Source organism: Aquila chrysaetos, chromosome 7, assembly GCF_900496995.4.
Source record: "Aquila chrysaetos chrysaetos chromosome 7, bAquChr1.4, whole genome shotgun sequence".
In the NCBI taxonomy this organism is placed as follows: Eukaryota; Metazoa; Chordata; class Aves; order Accipitriformes; family Accipitridae; genus Aquila; species Aquila chrysaetos.
This window is the reverse complement of record NC_044010.1, coordinates 47,563,147-47,585,743: the sequence shown is the minus strand read 5'-3', so window position 1 is coordinate 47,585,743 and position 22,597 is coordinate 47,563,147. Positions and strand designations below refer to the sequence as shown.

Genomic DNA, 22,597 nt, shown 5'->3' with positions numbered 1-22,597 from the left:
ACAGCCACAACAAACTTGTTAGAAGTGCAGTCATGTCAACTGCAACGTGCAATCACCCTGCCATACAGCACTCTTCCATTTCAATATTGCACAGGTCTTCTGCAACAAGAATTGTGAGAGCTACCAGTCCTCCCAGGTAGCAGTATTTTAATTTCAAATAGAAGAGGTCTTACAATGTACTGAGGAGTTATGGCACTGTCTTGCAAAGCAACTAAAAGATACAGAACCAGATAAGCGGATGAATCCCTGTTGACAGAAAAGCAAGTCAGAGAAACAGAGAGATCATGATGTCTTCTATATCAAATACACACCAAAAAGATATTCAGTATCTTTTGAGAGAGATCAGATGCAAAATGCCTCTAGACTACTGTCACTACCAACTTCCAAGTTCCATAATCTGCCTTGTAAGGATCTGAAGTTACCATTAACCAAAGTTAAGTTACTTCTCAAGCGCAGGCTTATCACTGCAAACAGCCACCAGGACAACAGACTCCTGTATCACAGAAATAAGAAAGCATGAAGTGTATGAAGTTCAAACCTATTGCTATTAACTGCCTTGATTTAAAACACTTCAGGTCTTCATCTGAACATAGGACAAATAGTTTTTAGCAGCCTCTTCCCCACAGTGGTTATATGATAATTCTGTAAGTGGCAAAATTCTATATACAAAACTAAATAGTTGAATATATTCCTAAGATGGTATTCTGAAAGCATAGACCAACCCAAGTTCAAACATTAATTGCTTCAGATAAACAATGTTGGAATGATTTTACCTTTTTGATTAAAACTTCCTTACATCAGATGTTTACATGAACTGTCAAGAACTGCCAAATGCCAGATAAGATAGCTACCCTTGCCTACGCAAACAGTGCTCACACATATACACAACGTCAAACAAAATGGACAGTTAAAACAATGAACAAACTATTTTATTTTTGTTGATAGATAAGAACATCCCATTGAAAATAAAGAATAAAAAATATATTCTGCTACAACACTTGGAACGCTTGAATCTCACGCTATAGCACATGGTGAAATTCTGGTACTGCAACATCACAGTAATCCCTGTGCACACAGGTGCACAGAAAGCCTTGAACAAATATTTATACCCATAATAGTGCCATGTACAAAAATGTCATTCCATAAAGGCCAAACAGAAAATTTAAATATCTTTGTTTTTCTTAAACCAATGCCAATGTAAAATATGAAAACTGTTTTCAGTCAATTACTTCCACTTAAATCGTATGAGATCTTTTTACGCTAAAGAACTCTGAAATTCAGCATAATAAAGTGTGGAAGAAGTAAGGTATAAACAATATACTAAACGTGTCGCATGATGTTTTCCTCAATATATAATTAACTTTCATATGGTTACACCAACAATCAAGTCAGTATTTTCCTAACACAAAGAGAAAATATTCTGTTTCTTCAATCAATGCTCTGACCTTTTCCTACTATAGAGAGCATGCTTGTATTATTCATCTAAGCATATATGCACCCAAAAGATATGCAAAACAAATCAATATAGATAACCTTTAGTATCAAATGTCTAATGATGTAATAATAGAAACAATTCTCAAAGTCCAAATGACTTGCTAAATCAAAATTGCATTGCAGTCACTTAAACTAACAAAATACTTGGACACTTGTGCGCCACAAAATTTATTATTTTGCAGCAGTATCTCTGCTGAAACCTGAGGAGTATGAGACTATCAGTAAAGCAAGGCATTTTCAGAAAAGGAATTTGTAAAAAATACATTTATACTATATGCTTTCATATAAAAAGGCAGTAAGAAATATAATAAAACCTACCATTTTAGGACTACACCTTCCCTAGCAAATAGTTTTTATCACTTGCACTATTACATACAGTACATTCAGTTTCCTACACAGAAAGTATATTTTCTTGTCCCTGATGTATATTACAATTGGCAGTGACAACAAACTGCTGTATTATCACCACTCATTCTTGCAGCTTATACAAACAGCACCAATTTTACCCAAAAAAGGCTTATCAGTTACATAGTAGCACTTCCTTATAGGAAATAAAAGCCCAAAACATCAGAACCAAGCGTGTCTTTCCAGAACTATACCAGAATATATGGCTCAGAGTTAAGTGGTGAATAACCAAGAGTATTGCATAGTACAGGGATCTCGCCTGTATGAATAAAGCCACTCTCTGATTGTTTGTCACCTTCTGTCTCCAAGAATGGACAACAAATTAAACAGGTGCTAATGAATATGAAAGTAGAACACAACTAAATTTACTGGTAAAAAACCAACATGAAATTGTACAGTTCTCTCTGGCACAGTGCAAAGTACACATTAAAAAACTGAATACATATGTACAGTGTGTATGTATATTTTTATATATATAGTATGTATTTTCCCGACACATACACATGTATATATAAAAAGCATGAACACACATATCCATGCCAAACTTAGCAAAAATATGGAATGTTTAAGATGTGAATGCATTGTTCCAGTTAAATCAGTCTGTCCCAGAAATGGCTGTTTATACAGCCAATATGCCCTTCCATGAAACAGAAATATTTATTGCCTGCATAAATTGACAATATACCGTACATTTGTCCTCATAACTTACCAAAGGACTGATAATCACACTTTATAAAAGCTTATATTTGTATTAAGCCCTCTCCTCCATAGCCCTTCCCTCCCCACACCTCCATCCGCCTCAACCAATTCATATGGCTATTCCCTTTATGGAAATCTAGGAAGAATAATCTAGAATAATATACTAGAGTATTACTCTGCTTGAGGACCAGACACAGTATTCACTACAGAGATGAGATCTTCTATTTTAAATATTTGTTGTAATATAAAAGTTTACAGCCACCCCTGTAAAAATTATTAACACCTGATGCTGGTTTGTTTTATTATTTTCCTTTGGGATTCAGCTGTTTTGGTTCTGAATATGAACACGTTGGCTGAAGTCTGTAACAGAGAACGCACTTTTCAGGATTCAGAGAGCGCTGTTACCCGACCTGCCCCCCCTCAGTATGATCAACTGTCCTTCCCTGCAGACGTTCTGAAATAGTTCACAAAATACTAGAATGTAATACAGATTCCCCCCCACTCCTTTATCCTGAATGTCTTTTTTACATTTTGAGAGCACTTTCAAAAACTAAAGATGATTTATATCAGTAAAATAATTTCAAATAAAGGCGATGGCTGTGAACCTGAGAGCTTAGTGTGATACGAACACACATATTTGTGGTATTCCCACTGGCTAGTACTTTCCTTGTTTAAGTCTTTCAATGTGGTAGCACAACTTTAGGGCAGGCCCCAGCTTCAGTCCCATATATTTCATGATCATATCACTCCTCAGTAAGAGTAGTGCCTTCCCATCAATTTCCTGCAGAAGGAAGAGAATAAGCACAACAACATACAACTACTTTAACAAGCTGCATGGTAAAACTGAAAAGTACATTATATTTGTTTACGCTGTAGTAAAATTTTATCTACTATATATAAAACAGTAACTTAGTATAATTTCATATTTACAGATGGCCACTGAAATTGAATTTATTTTAGTATTTTTTAATGTACAATTAAAGTATTTGAGATGCTAAAGAAAATTATAGTAAGTAAAAGAAACTGACTGAACAGCCCTCAAAATTAGGTACTGGCTGGGAAAAAAAGTGAATGGGTCAAGGGAAAAAAAAGAGAAGCTGCAAAGGAAGGTCTGTGCAGTTAAAGATTAAATGATCCAAGCACTGAGGCCTTGCACTGAACCTTGAACACAGCTGCGGGAGGATTCTGGCATGCGCATGCAAACAGTCACATGGAGGAAGGGGTTACAGACCATCTAAATCTGTGAAATAAGACAGATCTATGTCCAGGTTAAAGCAGACAGATTGTTAGGATCAAGACCAAGGACAACTTAGTCAGATTTCAACTGCCTGGTTGAGAAGCTGCTGAAATGTGACAGTCCTAAGCTCTTAGTAGCATTACATACTGTAGACAGGCAGTTGGTTCCTTAAAACACCATAAAGAAAACCACTCTGTCTCATTTTTTTTAAACATAAACCTGACAAAACAAGTGACATTTAGTCTTGTTATACAACTAAAAATAAAACATAAGACAGGAAGCTCTGTTAAAAGTTATTTTAAGTTCTCCTTCCAGTCCAGCTTACTCTGAGTTTTAACTGTTAGTAGGAGCTGGTGCAGAACAAGGGTGAAATACTACTAAAGAGAAAGCCAGTCTCTTTTTGGAGGGCCATATACACAATGAAATAAGAAAGCAGCTCTTTGCTGAGCAATCTGCCATAGAAAATCACAGTGAGAAGGAAGAGGGGAGACCAAAAACAGCACAGAAACTGACACAGCTTATCTATCTAAATACAACATCTAGTTAGATATTATGAAACCTTACACGTTGTTTTTCAAAACAGATGAATTCAACATTTCAATTGATTCTTTCAATTTTAGTATTAATGACCAGGTGTAAAGCTAGTGAGGCATAACAGCATCTCTACTTTGGGATAATCAGTCTCCAAAACAGACCTAGAGAGGTGTTGTCTTTGTAGGCTAAATGCCCCACACTGTACATGAGAATGCCATCTTCTCTAGAGGTACCAGGGATGATGGGGATACCATGGATGTTGGCCATTAGAACTTGGATACTTCCAGTACTGGCCTTGTTCCATATAAGCTGGAAAGCAGTGGGTATTTACTTTAGTCTAACAAGACTGGAACACAGATAAAATATACTGCAGGAGGAGTTTCAGGTAGAAAAATAATTTTCAGCCTCCCTCTAATATACGAGTAGAGCCTGTTCTACCTTCAATTGCAAATAGAGCGATAGACAGGAAAGCTGTATTTTAAGAGATTAACACAACACACAATCTACTGGAACAGAATGGATATGCATCATACATGTCTCCTAAAGAGTTCTGCATGTGGAGCTAGTGCCTGTGGATCAGCTTCTTTCACAAAACGCATTACTTCCTCTATTGACCAGGTGGAAGGATCCTTATTCAATATTCTTGAAGGTTCCCTTTTTAGTGAATTCAGATCTGGTCCAGTTGTGGAACTTGCAGCTTTTAGTATAAAAATATTGTGAAAGGAAGAAGTATCACTAGTCTATACAGGGATAACACATTCCATTTTACGTAAGACATTCTTAATATTCACATGCGGCTTTTATTATGCATTCTTTGCAATGTATGAAAAAGAAATATGTTTTATTTTCCTCCAAATAATATTGAACTGTTACATTTGTCTTTAAATGCGTTATATAACTGCAAATATTTATAGCAGCATAAACATTAGCACTATGACATACCTAGAGGGATTAGTTTGACTTGTACTTGGCTCCTGGGTTCCAAGATGCCATAAATTGGGAATGTGGCAAAGACAAGTTAAGGTGTGCAGACAGAGGGAAGGACAGGAGGAGACCCTATTCCCATATTTCAGCAACACGGCAATAGTTGATAAGATGCTCAGGAATTGAGCTGCATATAACCAGCCCTCCTCAGTCTGGCCTGCCGCAGGGTCCATAACAGCAGTGAGAGGAAGGTGCAGCAGGCAAGACCCCTCCTGGCTTGCACCACAGTATTAGTTCAGTTCTAACAGGCTTAACTTCTGCATTTGCAGTTACATTAGCAAGGCTGACATGCTTGGCAACAGCACATTTCACTCCATATGCAAGCTTTCCTATGGCAAAGGAGTCCTTTGTTCATAACTCTCAGACTTTGTACACTAATAAAAGCAGTTATATACTTTGGAAAGTTTAGTTATATAGCATACCTTCAATCTGCCTCTGTATTCGACTCCTACTAACTTCGTAGTAACTGCTGCTCCCAGCAGAGCTCAAGGACAGCCTGCGCAGGATTGGGGCTGAATTTGAGGTAGCAGTCACTGGCTGAAGGGAATTTCTGTAATATGCTGCACTCCCTGAAGTATGATATTCTGTGGAATTTCGATGGGTCGGACTTGAAGGATTTACAGAACTAAGTGCAGAATCCATAGAGTCCTCAGAAAATCGGTGTTCTTTGGAAATGCTGTTTTCCTCTATAGGTAATGTTTCTGCTACACAAAAAGCAAGTATCAATATGTTCAAAGTGATGGACATCATACCTTTGTTTTTTAACTCCTTGCTATGTTCTCTTGAAGACACTGACAGATTGTAAACCTATTAACAACTCTCCTGTGAGGCAATCACTGCTGCTGAATGTTTGCCCCTTTTCCTCAAAGAATCACTGGGCTCTTACTGTATTTTTAAAACATGTTTTGTAGCAAAAGATTTAATATGTCAACTTTGAGACAGTCTTCCATATCATTTCAGTTGTATTTGTTAAATACCATGAACAGAGAAGTGACAGAGGAAATTTTGGGGGGTAAAATTGTTTGATGTTAATACTGATACATCAAGCAAACTTAGTCAAGCATTTTCATTATCTTTTTTTAAACATATTCTCAAAAAGCTAACCATTAAGAGTTTGTTATGTTTACCTTGCAAGAAATTTTTAATATAAATAAAAACTCTCATGTTAGCTAACAATTGTTTAGTTTGTTCTAAGCAGCAGAGGGAGTCACTACATGAACAAGTGGACAATTATCATCTCTAGATCCCAATATGTTCAGACATAGAGGCCATTGTTAAAAATTGAACAGGTTACACAGGCAAAGCCACAGATGGCTGTGAGTGCCAGGTACAGCACAGTAACATAACATGTTTTGACAGCAACGCTGTATCTACATACAGTTAGTTATTTGCACAGGGCAGGGTCTATGAGCACAGACTCTGCAAAGCTAGATATGTAAATTACTGAACCCCCTGAGCAAGTTAAAAAAAAAAAAAAAAATCAGGTCTCAGGAAGGGAGTATAACAACACTCCCCTTTTTAGTTCTTAAGACTTCTCAGCTAATTTCTACTCTGCAAAACACAAACAACGCTCACTTAGAAGACTCCTGAGTTTTTAGAGCCTGTCAATACTGTTTCTAAGCCAGATGAGCGGAGTTCAGCAGGTCCCTTTCCCTGTGCCACAAGACAGGAGCCACGTTTGCCTGATCACTGAAAATTCCAGCCTCAGTCAACCAAATTCAGGAGAAACATGCCATGATTGGGAGAAACATGCCATATGATGAAAAAATCCAGCCCCAAATCAATGAGAACACTACTCCATTCTCTAGCAATCATATGTATTCCTCTCTGTTTGCACCAGGCCAATATCTGGCCCGAGAAAGAAGTTGGAAGCATGATGTACAAATCTGTATGAAACAAATGCTACTTTGGCAGCAGAGTTAAGAGCTGGAAAATATAAGTAACAGGTTCACAGAAGTGTAAACCCCACGCTACCATCTTGAAAACCACTCTAGTGAAGTTATAAAACATATGCTAGTGAAGCAGCATATTCTTTGGAATAAGAACTGGTATGTTCTGCAAAACAAGTTCCTGAAATAAGCTTTTTACTACCATTCTTATATGACAACTTTCAAGAACTTCTTGGGCAAATACCCAATTAAAACTAAAGGAAGAGCATTTTCCTAAAAAATCCAGTGAGCTTTTCAAGAATGTTTTCAACTTGCTTCATGAGGTCTTAGTTTCTCTGCTGGAACCTGTTTAAAAGTGGAGTGCAGTGAAGAACTGTTAAGTGTATTTTGGTCTTCAGATAGCATAATCCTGAAAGGGAACAAAGGCACTCAGAGAGCCAGCTCCCTACGTAGTGAATGCAGTAAGGCAAGATCTGCAAGATGATGTAACATCTTTTACTAAACTTGATAGTCGTGGAATAAAGAAGCTTTTATGGACACAGGACCTCCTCTTTCATATACTCAACCCTCAAAACAACCACTGCAAAACTTTCTAGTTTGTTAGACTTGAATCGCTGAAGTAAAGAAGCAGCTGCTGAGGTTTTCAAAGAAAACAAACAAACAAGAAAACTAACTTATTTACATTTGTCAGCTTGAAGTAGCTGCAGCAACTTACTAAAATGAAAAACAAAAGCCATCATTCTATAGAATTTCAGAGAGACTTTAAGAGATGTAGTCAATGATATGCACTATAAAATTAAAGGGTAGGCAACCAAGGGAAAATTAAAACTGTAAAGAATGAAACCACTAACAAAAATCTCAGTCCAAGGCCAAAAGGGAGAGGTGATACTTTAAATAGTTACAGCAAAACTATATGAAGGAGCCTAAGGTTTAACTGACTGAACCTGTAAATTTAGATTTCAGAAGTCTTGAAAAGTAGGATGAAACAATGGAGATGATACTCCGCAGCAGCAGGTTTCAACTAGAGTATTTAAGCATTTACCAGTCAACTCCATATAATATGGTAAGAAAAAAACCTTTTTGTAGTTTTTATAGTAAACAAGCAGAGGTCCCAAATGTAGGGGCTTTTAAAAATAATTGTTTTACATAATCCTTGTCAGGATTTCTGAAGACAAAAAGATTTTTTAAATTGACTGTATTACAAAAGAATTTAATTATATTTATTCCAATTATATCCCAGATTTTTCTCTGATGTTATATATCCTAAAGTAAAGAATAGTAAATAGGGCTGGGAAAGATCAGCTCTGCTTGTTTTCCCAAGATACCAGCATTTGAATTTATTTTACTGTAAATTCTCAATTCACGTACACAAGGTGGAAAAGCTGGCATATTTCCCATCATCTTTTAGAGAAGGTGTTTCTGTTCAGCAACTATAGCGTCCAATCCACTTTCCTTTCCATCCATCTAGCTTCTCTACACACAAAACACAGCTGCAATCTTGCTGAAAAAGTGGTCAGCTGGTATGACAGCTGATTCAAAATTGGCATCTAGCAAATGGAGCTTTGCAATCCATGGAGCAATGAATGACACACTTCTCCTACCTCAACATTTTGAGCAGTTGTGAATAACAGTGGTAGGAAAAGAGACGGGAGGTTCCACTTCAGAATGCCTGATCTCTGGGTAGATTAATAAAAAGCCAATAAAAGGCCTTATGTTTCAAATGTAAGGATGACAACAGACTGTTAAAACACTGAAGGCCTTAGCAGGAATTGGATGTTTTGTTTTCTTGAAGCTCCTCCGGGAATTAGAAGCCAGTTGTTCTGCCTCATACATAACAGGAATGATGTAATTGGCCTCAGTAGTAAGAACACTCTGTTTTCAGGGGGAGGGAGACTGAGTTATTCCCCACCCTACCCCCCTTTATCTTTCATAACTTGAAGAAGAAACTGTTAGTGAGCAGGAAAGACAGCAAAATCTGCAAAACATATCCCTGAGCAGATTAGAAAGAAAATGAGCTGTTTGAAAGACCCTTTCCCACAATTATTCCATTTTGCCTTCAAATGGTATTTCAAAACAACCATGTCAAGACAACTGTGTCTCAATGGAACCAGAGCTTTTTGGGGGCAGATCTTTCTCGCTAACCAACCCATGACTGACCGCTATAAAATTACCTCCAGATTTTCCGCAGAGGACATTGCCCTAATGGGAAACACACAACCCTGGAGAACACTTTGCGTCTTGAAATGCAGAGTACAAATTCAAACCTCTGAAACCATGGCAAAACACTTACTTTAATTATTTTTTATCCAAGTAACTGCACTTTATAATGAACTATTGATCTTAAAATGTATTTTAAGGAGTACACTGACTTCATCTGTAAAGGGGATCCGTTAGCAAACAAGGATTAAAAAGCAGTACATGCACGCATGTTTACTTTGAGGAGATTTCTTACAAGATAATGCAGATCTACTTAAACATTTGTTTTGCTCCAACTGAAACAACTTCATTTGAGTATAATTAAGTGCTCTACTCTTATTAAGTTACATACCAGAAATATCTGACTTAGGTGTACAATATATCTGTGGACTTAAGCCAGTACTTCTTTTGGAAAGACACAGAAATCAATAATCAATGCAGAACTGTATTTCCTGCTGCTGTTATTACATGCAAAGAAGTGAATATGCTAAGTATACATAAAATAATAAGATGTAACATTTTAGATAAGCTATCATTTTGAACATTTTAATTTTATGTCCCTTTCTGCTTTAACTGTAGTCCTATGACTTTTTAATCTGCACAGAAAAAGAGATCATTCTGCCCCCATTGACGCTAATAGACACAAAATGACCCCAGGATCTCCAAAAAGAAGGAAGAAAAAAAAAAACCTAGTGAAGAAATAACTAATCCCTGCCATATTTCAAAAAAGCCTTTGTAAATGCTGTGCAAATATCATGCAGCAACAGAAAGCATGTATCAGATAGGACGACTCAACATTGACCAAGTTACCATGGCTTAACCAGTTAAGTAGCAAATGTAGAGTAAGAATTTTCTTAAGTCTCTCTCACTGAGGTTTAAACCTAGATGCTTTACTTCACATCTGAGGCAGACTAAGACTAGACACGTGCTCAGTTGCTGCAGCTCAGCTGCAGCACAGGAAAAGGTGCTATTCATCAGTGAGCTAAATCAATCTAACAGCCAGCTGCCACAGGGAGGCTTCGCTGATGCCCTGGCCATGGCTGCATTTTATTCAACCCTTCCCTGTGCTCACCCGAGTCCACACTGAGTCAGTCCAGAGAAGTAAACTGCAAACTACTCTTCACTTCACCAAAATGTTTTCTGTGCTTCTGCTCACTGGTTCAGCTCACCACCCAGCCAGGGGACCTGGGACGCACTGCAGGGACAAGGAGGCAAGGAAAGCAGGAGCAGCACAACTTTCAGTGGCAGCTAACCATAAACTCAGCTGAATTGTATCATCAAGCTACACCCTTCCTCACTTAATGGCCCCAGCCTAGAGTTATTAAGGGTTGCTTCCCATTTATCTCCTAATCCATTTCGGGGCAATTGGTTTTCTGCTAAATAGCCATATATGAAGCAGGAGGCTTCATCTGTCACCTATTTGCCTGAGCCCCTTCACAAGAAAGGCTAGCAGGTTTAGCAGAAGGACTGCTGGAACTTGCAGTAGATCTTCCCTAAGTGCAAAATCTGTGCCAGTGATCAATAATTAACATACTTTCACCCTGACATGTCAAAGGCTAGAGACAAACCAGACACATACGTTGAACTCGGTCCTTTTTGACTGGAAATACTGAAACCATAAATAATCCTCATATATAATCCTGACATAATGTAATTACCTTCAGATGGATGAGCATCATTTCTGGGAAGCTTAGGGGAAAGAGGAGCCGAATATGGCGGAGAGTCCTGAGAGTATCGTTTAGCACTCCTGTTTTCAGGTATTTCTTCTTTTGCTGTGAAGAGACAAGTCACCACCTATTATTCTAGCATAAAGCTGCTCAGGTGGAAGTCCAGGTCATTCACATCAGCCATTCACCAGGTTACAGTTCAGTTTCTTGTGTCACACAGACTCAGTCATTTCGATACAAACTTTCAAAGCTGAAGTACAGCTTATATACTGTCATCACCCAAATTACCTTGACCCTGGCTACTTTTCTGAAAAGAGTTAAAACTAATGACTTTCATATGACAGACAGAATTATAAACATAATTTCTCCATTGGTGGCGGGGGGGGGGGGGGGAATATTTTATTTTCTAAAGTAGCACCCAGAAGACAGACTCAGCCAATCAATCAGACAGCTGTGAGGAAGCTTCATACCCAGTATGAATCTTCAGAAATTGCCCTGACATCAAGGTTTTCTCAGCTATGACTCCTGGTAACCTTTGGGCTGGAACTTGTAATGCCAAGCCCTGCAAACAACCTGATCGGAGATCTGGTGCAAGTCATTTCATTTCCCCCTCACTCCACGCTCCCGGTGCAGCAAAGATATTGGCCTCATACAAAATATAACAAGCAGCCACCTGCAAACCCCACCTTTTCTACTAGGAGACTGGACTGTACATAGTAGAACGTAAAATTTTTAGAGCCACCACTTCGTAAGGTGAATAAAGAGGGAAGAAGGGACCTTTTACTGGTGTGGGAAGGGCTAGACTGAATTCCCTTTCAGGGCAAGCCCCTTCTCATAAGGCAGTAAGTATCTTTTTGTAAGTTTATTTTATGATCCGATCATAAATCTAACAATGACACGTAAAGTTTTGAGCTTGTCTTTTTCGCAGTATCACAGTGGTGCAATACATATGTTTCCTGGCTTGGCTACAAGGAGGAGTTTGCTGAACAAAACGATTTCTGCACACTATCCCATCCTGTCAAAGCACTACTGCACTGGAACCAATTCACTAAGAACTGAAGGGTATTCATTTCAATCAATTCACGTCATAGTAAGACAGATTTAAAAATTACATTTCATGAAATTGCCACATTCGCAAAAATACCAGCATTTGAAAATAACAGCTGTTTAACAGTACCTGGTTTGTTCCTGTCATACTCTGTAGGACTATGTGCACATCCCACGTAAGGGCTGAAAGGCTGGCTACTAAAGAGATTATCACACTGCAGGCTGTGGCACAGTTTCTCCAAGAAGCGTAGGACAAACGATGCGCTGTTTACAGAAGGAAGATTGATGGCATGCTTTTCTCCATCAAAGGAAGCTGTGAATAAGAAGATGATGTCAAACACCCCCCCCAAGCATCATGAAGTATAGTAAAACACCATCATTAACTTAAAGGAGAAGACATCCAGATTTGATTTAAACCACACAAGACATGAGAGGAGTAAGCAATCATTCTGGTAGTTTAACAAATTTACATCCAAAGGACTGATTTTAACTTCTGTTGGATCCATGCCAGTTTAAATTTGCTCTATGGGAACTTATTTTAATAAAATAATTTTGGATTCACACCAGCATAACAAAACTTGCAACTATTCCCTCATCACCAAAACCTTACATATAATTTCTGTTGTTTCCTTAAAAACAGCAAGCTCTCCACCACCTGTTTGCAGGAGATAACACAGAAAAGACCCTTTACAGCACTTGCTAAAAAAAAAAAAAAAAAAAAAAAAAAAAAAAATTTAAAAAAAGGAAGCAAACAACTTTAAGATTTTTTTTTCTCAGTTTCTAACTGATCTAAGCATACTTGTGGTAATGTGCTAGCATCCACTACCACTGAAATTCTTACTACAGACACTGTTTTGCCATTTGCTATTTTATCACTAGAGAAATCTATCCTGCTGTCAACACTACAGTGGTCAAGCTCCCATTTATTTCAACAGGAGCTAGGTGGCAGAGATACCACAACAGCCACAAATGGATCTGGTGTCTTTTAAACTGAGTGATTACAAAGAGCCTGGACATGTGCCTATGTCTTTTACTTGTTGAACTCCTTCCTTACCCCCCAAACAGAGTGTTGCAGCTGATGATATTTTCCTTTTTTGTGAAAATTAGTAAGATTTTGAAAAGACTCGATAGTACCAACATACGGATAAATAATTACCATTACATTAGCTGAAACTTTTAGTTACTTCTGATTAGAAAGACATTACGACAAAGCAGGAACAAACTTGTAACTTAAGCTTAGGGATAGAAAGAAGTGGCATAAACACCAGGTTTATGCATCAATTTGTCGTCTTGGTTTTCAGCCTGTCATGCAGCTTTCTGTTGTTAACATAAGTTTCCAAACGGTAAGTAGAGCTTTAAAGGATCACATTTTGTTGGTAGCATGGGAGCAGATGCATTTAAAAAAGAAAAAAAAAAACCAAAAAAAAACCAAACCAAAACCACCACAGAAATGACAAGAAAGCCTTTATTCACAGATCTGAATTAAGGAACATTTCCATATTGTGTTACAAGAGAGACAGATACTATACACAAAATCAAAGAAAACGCCCAGGTTTAGCATATTTTAGGCTTCCTTAGGAAATCAGAAGTGTCAATTACTTAACACTGTTTATGCAAGGAAGCTTCTGATTAATGCAAGTTAACCAGCTAGCATCAACAACAACGTGTTACTTCTCTCATCTGTTTTCATGACAGACTGACCCAATGCAAGTGCTTAAAGTTTAAGAGTCAGTACTACAGGGACAAATCCCAGACCAACGTGTTTCCATGGCCCATTCCATTTTTCCAAGCCTCAACATTCAAATGAAATGCTAATGAATCACAGTCCCACAGGTGGCTCAGACACAAGGTCCTCTACCTCCTTTTTGGGGAAGGGGTCTCCGAAGGCAAATTTTTGCTTGGAACTCAACCAGTTCTGGAAAGCAAATGGGCTGTGAGACCTAGCACAGCCAGATCTCCTGACAAATTTACTGCAAGGTAGTAGTCACCCACAGCAAAAATTTAAAATGCTTTATAATAGCCTTATGGATCTTCTTATATGACATTGGGGAAATCACTTATTCTCCATGCCTTAATTTCTCATTTTGAAAAGAAGCATTGAAAAGAACAATATTATCTTAGAGTTGTCAGGAGGGTAAAGCAAGACACAGCTGAGGCAATGTGACTGCCTCAGCAAGACACACCATGGGAAAAATCCGCAAATAAAGATTCAGTGCAAACACAGCTCTCTTGTACTCTGAACACCTGAGGGCAACCATACGAACTCCAAGGGTGTGGGATCCAGATCCATAGGCTCAACTGTCTGCTCTGCTTGGGAACAACATAAGCCTCTTACTTCTCAGATAAATGCTAGGGTAAAAAATAAAAAGGAGTACTGCTGAGGTGCCATAACCTCAACCTTTAATGACAAATAAACAGGGACTGGAGCTTGTGTGTGCAACCCCAGCCCCTGGAATGAAGAGTCATTCTCATTTCTTCATCTTCCATTGTGTAGGTATGTTTTAAATACCAGATTCAAGCCAGGAGAAAGGCTGAGAGCTAAGCTATCAGATAAATGTGTTTGTCTGATAGTGAAGAAACTCACCCAAGAGTTTGATTTTAATTCTCTGCTTGAGAAGATTTATCTGAGCCTCAGTCTATTTCATCCCACCAAACGCCATAGTGTCTGAGCTACAAGGAGAAAAAAAGGGCTGACACGGTCACCACCATTAGTGGGCTTGCTAATCAAGCCTTTAATTTCCTTTCAGTTATATTTGCCTGAATTGAAACCTTATGCATCAAGCAAAAATAAAATGGTTTGTGCTTCTGTTTGAGTATGAAAAGATGGAAAAAACCTAAATTTGATTCTATTCAAAACAATTATTTTCCTTGGCAGCTGAACCAAAAGAACCCGCTAATTATTCATATGTATTCTAGCAAGGTTATTTTATCCATGTCCTCATTAGCATACAGTTTCCTCCTACGGCAGGTACAATACTCATCATGAAAATATCAGTCCACAAAAGATTTAGATTTCTTTCCTTATACTCTGCTGTAACATATTTTTTTTCTTGCCAGTCTAAAAAAAAAGCTGAACAACAAACCACACTCCAAAAACACTTTCAAAAACTCTACAAGAAAACACTCTCACAATTTCATTCTGTAATTCCTCATTTTATTCTACTGTAACTCTCCTCTTCTTCCTTACTGTTCGCATGCACAGCTGGTTGTAATGTGCTACATTAACCTAAGTCACATTTTGTGCTTTTCAAAATACATTACACAAATTTCTGATAAAATGACAGGGAGTGTTTGCTCACCCGCTTCTCAGCAACCTGTTTGACACGCCAATGAGAAGGCAAGAGCTCAAGAACACTGGAAACCCATTGGGGTCTTGTGGCTCGCTATCACCTGGACCAGGACTCTGCTTCAGGAGCAGTCCACATCATCAAGTTCCTCAAATCCAGCGCTACAGAGCTGGTTTCTCTGAATCGAGGCCTTGGGGTAAAGCCAGGTGCAGAACAGCAATTCCTTTCTGTACAGAATTTTTGAATGTAAACAAACCACAACTACATAAAGATTCTGAAATTTCTCTCTCCTCTGTGAGATAATTATTTTCAACGACTCAGTCACAGCCCAGATACTCCACTGGCCTACAATTTAGTCCTTCATGATAAACAACTCACAAACAGAATACTGACAATGCACACCTCAGTGCATTTTGTTCAAGAAAATTGACCTGTCTGAATTAGGTATAGCAAGGTATTAATAATGTAATAAACTTCCATATATCATGCAAAAATAAAGCAATATGGGTTTCAAAACCACATGTATACAATGCCATTAAACCAAATGCAGCAGAGAGGCAGCATCCATTTTGTGAATGAAGTCATGGGGGTACATAAGCAAGGCTTACTGTAGTTCTGCTATATGCAGGTTGGGGTGCTGCTTTTTAAATATTGTTAGACAGCAACATCTTTATGAGGATTTAATTGAACCTGTATTCCACTAATCTTTCACATCTGGTGTTAATGTAAGGAGATTAAAGTAACACAAAGTCTTTTTATCGCCAGTGATGGAATTATGCATTGATGTGCTAACTGCTATATGGATATTTCCTAGCCTAGAAGTAAAAAAAGTCAAGCAGCAGCTATACAGTTTGAGATACAGAGATAATTTATCTGTGGACCTGCCATTAATATCTAGCAGAAATAAACCTATTCCATAATAGGGCACATAGGTGGATGAACACTGACCTAAGATACTGCTACAATTCTGGGGAATGGGGAAAGGGCAGAAGCAGCAACTTTAACACGTGGAATCACTTGCCTGGAAGCTAAACACATTAGTTTGAAACTTTTCACCCACTTGGTTAAGGCATTAAGAACACAAACACTATGTATGAATAAGATTATGTGAATGACTTGAATTACTAAAGCTGATATTTCACTTGTACTGAGTTTACTTGACAAATGTTTGGCTACAGCTGCTAAATGAGGTGCACGAGCTCTACTTAGTATAAGAATCTAACTGTATTGTGTATATGTAATTTAACACTGCTATTGCTAAATTCTCATTTAAAGAATTGTTCAAATCATCCTGGACCCAGAGTCAGATAAATCACACACCACCAATACTCGCTTAGTAAATAAAAGAATTCACAAGTACATGTTCTCGACTGTGCTTAAATAGTTACAAAAGTGATATAAACTCATTGCAGCCACTTCAGTTCTTCTGCCCCACCTCAAGTTTGCAAACCAAGTGAAGAAACAGAAGAAACAAAGCATCTTCACATACCAGTTATCATTTCCCCTCCATGATGGCCAGATTTCAGAAATCCAAAGACTGTTTTGGATTGATAGGCACAATCCACGCAAGCCTGTACAGCCTGCTGAAGTACCACATTGACAGGACCTGGTCCAAAGTGATCTGGAAGCTGCTGAACCTTCTTCTTATCCAGGTGAGGCCCAGAATTTCCATGCTTGTTGACATAAACACACACTGAAAAAGAACAAGCCATATTTACCGCCAAGGAACTAAGACATGTTTCCAAGTTACAACTGCAAACCGCCTTTTTAGTGTTAATCTTGAAGAAAAGATGTACTTGTCAACTCAAGAAGCTGAACATGCATACGTACTTGCAGAGTATACAAAAAGTGCGCTCTCTGTCTTCCACCAAGGTTCTCCTGCCTGAGTCCTAAACCCACTTCTTTCTGGTCTCTAAAGCCTTTCTCTACCCCACCAACATAACAAAGCTGTCATAATCTGTGCTTATCTTTTATTTTGACTAATCTCTGTTCATACACTAGTTCCAATAAAGTAAGAATTACTGGCAGGTACTCTAAACTATCAAGATGCGATTCTAAAAAGCTGGCCTTGCCAAGTTACTTCCCTAATTTTTGTCCTATTTGAGAAGCTGCAACAAAGACAACCCTATGGTATATACCTACCACTGAAGCTCATTCTGAAGCACCCATGTGTGCATGGTCCTGTGTGCATGTATAATGGCTACTGAAGGTTTGTACCTTCAGAAGCCCCAAGACACTCATATATGATTTCCACACAGCAACTTGGCCTTCTCTGCTAAATAAAATAAACATACTTCTCTAGAAATACTGTAAGGTGGTTAGCACAAAACAATCAAATAGGACTTTAGAAATTACTTTTTATAGAGACTATGCAAAACTGTCTTTCAAAAGGAACGGCAAGGCAGAAAAAACGTGGGAAAAAGCCATAACAGAAGATTTTTTTTTTTTTCTTTTTGGCCTTGGCTGTCACATGACCAGGAAGGCACCCAAGACATTATTAGAGCTTAATGAAAAAGTGTGCCTCTGTGGTGATTAAGCAGACAATCTAAGCATTCTGTTATACAAAAGACTGCCATATTTTCTGAACTGTAGGAATATTTGGGCTTAGTTAAAAACATGGATTTTTAAAAATGAAGTATTTCTGTAAGTGTTTTAATGATCTTATATCTTCATGCATATCTGCTCACTCTCTGATGCCTGTAAATTGGAGGAAACCTATTTGTACAAATAAGCAAAGATACAAATCAGCAAAATAGTTTTCATGGCATATTCTGTCTGGGCTCAACAACAACTGCCTCCTGAAAGGTTTATTTTCCTCTCATCCATGACTGAACTTGGGAGTGAGAAGAGCCTGACAACTTCTATTGTAAAACAGTTTTTAAATGTAAAAAAGCACCCCAAACAAAATTATCATAATTTATGGAGTTTTTAGAAAGTTCTGAGATTTGGTTGACAACATACAAATTGTTTCACTACAGGGTTACAAGTTCCTCAATGAGTTAGTTCATCAACTAGCTTATTTCTCTTTTGCCAATCCTTTTCAAGATACATTTCATTATATTTCAAAAACAAGCAAGCATAAGAGGAAGGAGGAATGTATTTCCTCCGACTGCCTTTACTTGGCTTAAACAGTCTGAGCTGTTTCTTTTAATGTAAGGCTATACAGAGATAAAATCTCCATTTTGTTATATTACAGTACAGCCTGCATGATATCAGAATATCCTACGGGTTTTTAGCTACATCTACTCCCATTTCATACATTAAGGAGTGGGTCAGACATGAGAGAACTGTACAGTTTCCTTCTTCAGACAGGAACAAACTGCCAGGTCTGGGAGATCTTTCAAAAGCACCTGTGCTCCAGCACTTCTTGCTGTAATGCAGACATCAAAATACTAGTTCTGCAAAGTAACACTGGCACCTACAAATATCTTTAAAAAATAAGGTAGCTGGATGATGATTTAAAGTAATTAGTTTGCCGCACATTTTCCATAAAATGACACTACTAGTTTGCTTGAAATGGAAGCCATTTCACACTAAAAATGTCATTAATTTTTTTTCTTTGTCTTTTACCTGTGGATATAACTGATGCAGTTGCCCCAGACAAACTAATTCCATCTTTAAGTATCTGTGTAGTGCCACTGTCCCCCTCAGGAGAAGAATGAGGAGAAGGAGATGCAGGAGTCAGTTGTTCCGGCAAGACTTTTTTCTGTTTAGAGAAAAAACCCAAAGTCAAAATGTTTCATGTTTTTTAAGGAATCTGCAAAACCTTTCTGCTATCAGTTACCATCTTACTGAATGTGTGTGGTTCCTTATTACAAAAGTACTACACATAGCAGAGAAGATAAAGTCCAGGAAAGAAAGACCAGAAACTGTCAGTTTGCATTTACAGCTACATAAGTAAGGCAATGGAAGACAAATTACTTAAAAAGGAACCCACCTCTATCTAAAAAGTGGGAAAATAATGAGCTTTATATACTAATTCATGACCCTTCTAAATCTTAGGAAGCACAAAAGAGGCGTTTTGGATTATTTTCCTGTCCAAACCCTTCCAATCATCTGGATTTATGACAACTCAAATCAGTTAGTTGGGCTGTATATATATTCCCATACAAAACTTGAGTCACATTTAGGTGTCAACTTTACAGTGCACCTAGATTTTTCCTCGGCTTGTTTCAAAGGGGCTGAAATTCTCAAGTAATCACTTTCAGGAATTGGTGCTTTACGCAAGATACCAAATAAACCAGTAGTTACAATCCAGTCATGTGGGTTGCCAAAACCTTCTCCTTTCCCAAACCAAACTTATTTGCAGCTTATCATATGACAGACGGAGTCTGCAGCACAAAGACTTAGAAATTGGTCAGCGCGCATTACCTGAGAAAAGGAGAATTTTGTTGTAATTTGGTTTGGACTGGGGTTTAAAACAGAGACATGCACAATGAAGACATTTCTGATCTGCTTTGACATGCTATGAAAATACATTGAAATAAAAGAAATAATGAATTGGAGAAAAGTTCATCACCTCTCCCTTCACCATTTATTCTTGCATGAGAACAGATTATGTTCTCATTCTCTTACCTACAAAAAAAATTAGGAATATATGAGATTACCCAAGGTCTTGACATTGCTGAAGGCAGCAGAGACTTGGCTACTCATGTGCTAAGGATTTACTGCTAAAATTAATCCATAGTGAAGTGAAAATTCAGTCAGGTTTCTAAGGGAGGCTAAGCCCTCTTCCATTTAGCAGTATTCATCCTTTACACTTTAAGCAGCAGCATATTTTCCGAATAATATATTAAAAATCACGTAGAAAGGAATCAAAATATACACTTTCCTAAGAGCAGCAGTGCTCAACTTCTTCACAACATCTATAAAGAATAAATTTACTTTCTTCTGAAATCCAGGGCACTTCAAAGAAAATTTCTGTGCCCCTTACAGTTCAGAGAAGATAGGTTTGACTGGAGAAACTACTTGACAACATGGCACTGGGTGGAATCACCATGAATATAAGGAATAGACTGCCAAGGCTTGGCACTGGATCGTGAATGAGACAAGGTGGCTCAGGTCAGACACTGAACCAAGCAGTGATGTATTACTTGTCAGGAATTGCCTATGTATCTTAACATTGGGTGACAGAAAGGTCTCTCTCCACCCTTAACACAGAGAACAAAAATGCACTTGGGAAGTTGGAGCTTTTGATCTGAAGTCTGGCATTCCTGAAGGCCCCTCTGGAGCAGGGACTCTTTGGGGGGGCAGTTGTCTGTCACCATGCTGCAAAATATGGGTGGTCGACTTGAGAGGAAAGAGGAGGAAATGGGAGAAATGTAGGCATGAAAACAAAATACAAACACTAAACTGTAATACAGAGGAACTATCCACCCTCCACACTAACACATAAGCGTGGTGAGGCTAGCCAGCCATTTCCTACCTTCTCCGTCAGAAGGAGGAAAGAGCACGTGTTTTGGAAATACAGCACATCAGGCTTGCTCAGCTGAGGTTCTCATTTTGCAACCCCAAACTGACAAGCAGCAAACTGCGATCCCAAAGCCATGTTGTTTCACAAGGCAGGCCACATTCCCAGCCGGGCTCAGCTTGGTCAGGGTGTCACCGGCTGGCCCCAGCCAGCTGGGAAGGCACACCAGCTCTGTTTGCCTGCAGAGAGCACTGCTCACAGTCTGGCAACACATGGCCAAGTTCACAGGCTTTACCCTGACGCTTAAAAACTCTCTTCTTGTGGGGTCAAATTTAGGGCTGTGATCCACACTCAGACCAAGGCACTTCCTCAAGAAATTCCGGAAGGAATTCTTTGCATTGTTATGCAAAGTGTACTTTTAAAATAATTAAAGAGATGTACAGAGATTTCTTCTTCATTTTGACAGAGCAAAAACATACAGTGCAACCTGGGGGAGACAAATGGAAAACAAAACCCAACATGCATCTCATAGTTAGGGAGAAGCTTAGAAAACTTTTCAATGAAGGAAAAAAATGACACAACAGCTCAACATTCCTAGCTGTATAATAAAAGTTAATACCTACACAATGATAAACATTGCAGCGTAATGAACCTAAAAGGGCAAAGAAAGTCAAACAACTCTACAGAGTATCAGGCATAGACCAATCTCCCTAAATACACAGTTTTTGAACTACCACATAGCCAGCTCACACATGAAGCACAATTACTTAGCCTGAAATCTGGAGGTTTATTTTCGGATCGGCCTGGGGAGGAGAGGTGGGAAGCACTTTCAAATCTCTAGGCACATACCACTTGCATTATATTTGTGTATGTATTGTGAGGTATACGGGCTGTATGGCACTCCATGTCAGATATACCCTGCCTCTGCAGAACTCCCACAAAGCCATTTCTTCTCTTCACCCTTATGCTAACAGGCCTAACAGTCCAAAGAAGAGCTTGCACATATGTACAACATCTTGGCAATTTAACCATGTACCAAAGCAATAACAATCTTCTGTGGATTCTGAAAAGGAGCTAATTTTTAAAGTTTTTAATGCAAAAGTTAATGTAGTGAAACTCCCAAGTTAGATATATCAAACTTAGATTCTGCAAAACCTAACTCTTAGTTGCCTGGTCCCACACAGAGGAAATCAGGAGTGTGTAGAGGTACCTCAGGTGCATTGCCTCAAGACGGGAGTGTCAGCGGTAACCCCCATTCCCCAAGCAAATCCCCCCAAGTACCTCACACAGACCAGGTGCCAAATACAGTGCTCCAAGCAGACACTTTCAGACACCCAGCTTTTAGAGCCCAGAAGCCTCTAAGGGTGAGATGCCTCCAATTATTCTTTCAAAGGATACGCAAAGCCTCTCAATTTCTTTTTCGTGAGACACAGAGGACAAAACTCTTACATGAAAGTGCGCACCCTGCCATACCTGAGTACATTCTTAAGAAATGAAAGTCTTATGTTCAATGTTCTCCTTTAAAGCTGCCCAGACTTATGGAGAACACCCCATGCACCAGCTGAGTCTGGATGGCAGCACCCTTCTCCTCTTTGATCTGAGCCTCTGTGCACTTCTATACACCAAGCAAGAGATAAAGCTGGAGACCACTTGCATCAATAGCCTACCAGTTTGGATACCCAACTGGAAGGGGCAGGCAGCAGAGGAGACAGCACTTGGCTTTCAATTGCTGGTCCCCAGAATCATTT

The 22,597-nt window shown here is 38.6% G+C and overlaps 1 protein-coding gene across 14 annotated transcripts in view; it reads right to left on the bottom strand.

The window, feature by feature from the left end:
• Window positions 1–902: 902 nt before the first annotated feature.
• SCML2 (Scm polycomb group protein like 2) overlaps window positions 903–22,597 on the bottom strand; it is a 75,567-nt gene continuing 53,872 nt past the window's right edge. For 11 of the 14 annotated variants that reach the window (XM_041124816.1, XM_030020278.2, XM_030020280.2 and 8 more), the window contains 8 exons: window positions 19,010–19,145; window positions 16,929–17,132; window positions 12,283–12,465; window positions 11,097–11,210; window positions 5,776–6,057; window positions 4,903–5,066; window positions 4,531–4,678; window positions 3,268–3,379 (listed from right to left, as the gene is read on the bottom strand). In XM_041124816.1, the coding sequence (XP_040980750.1) occupies window positions 3,372–3,379; window positions 4,531–4,678; window positions 4,903–5,066; window positions 5,776–6,057; window positions 11,097–11,210; window positions 12,283–12,465; window positions 16,929–17,132; window positions 19,010–19,145 (1,239 nt within the window). In that variant the 3' untranslated portion in view covers window positions 3,268–3,371. Of the gene's footprint in view, window positions 3,380–4,530; window positions 4,679–4,902; window positions 5,067–5,775; window positions 6,058–11,096; window positions 11,211–12,282; window positions 12,466–16,928; window positions 17,133–19,009; window positions 19,146–22,597 lie in introns of all 14 variants that reach the window. The other 3 variants (XM_030020276.2, XM_030020277.2, XM_041124817.1) reach the window with 3 other exon arrangements.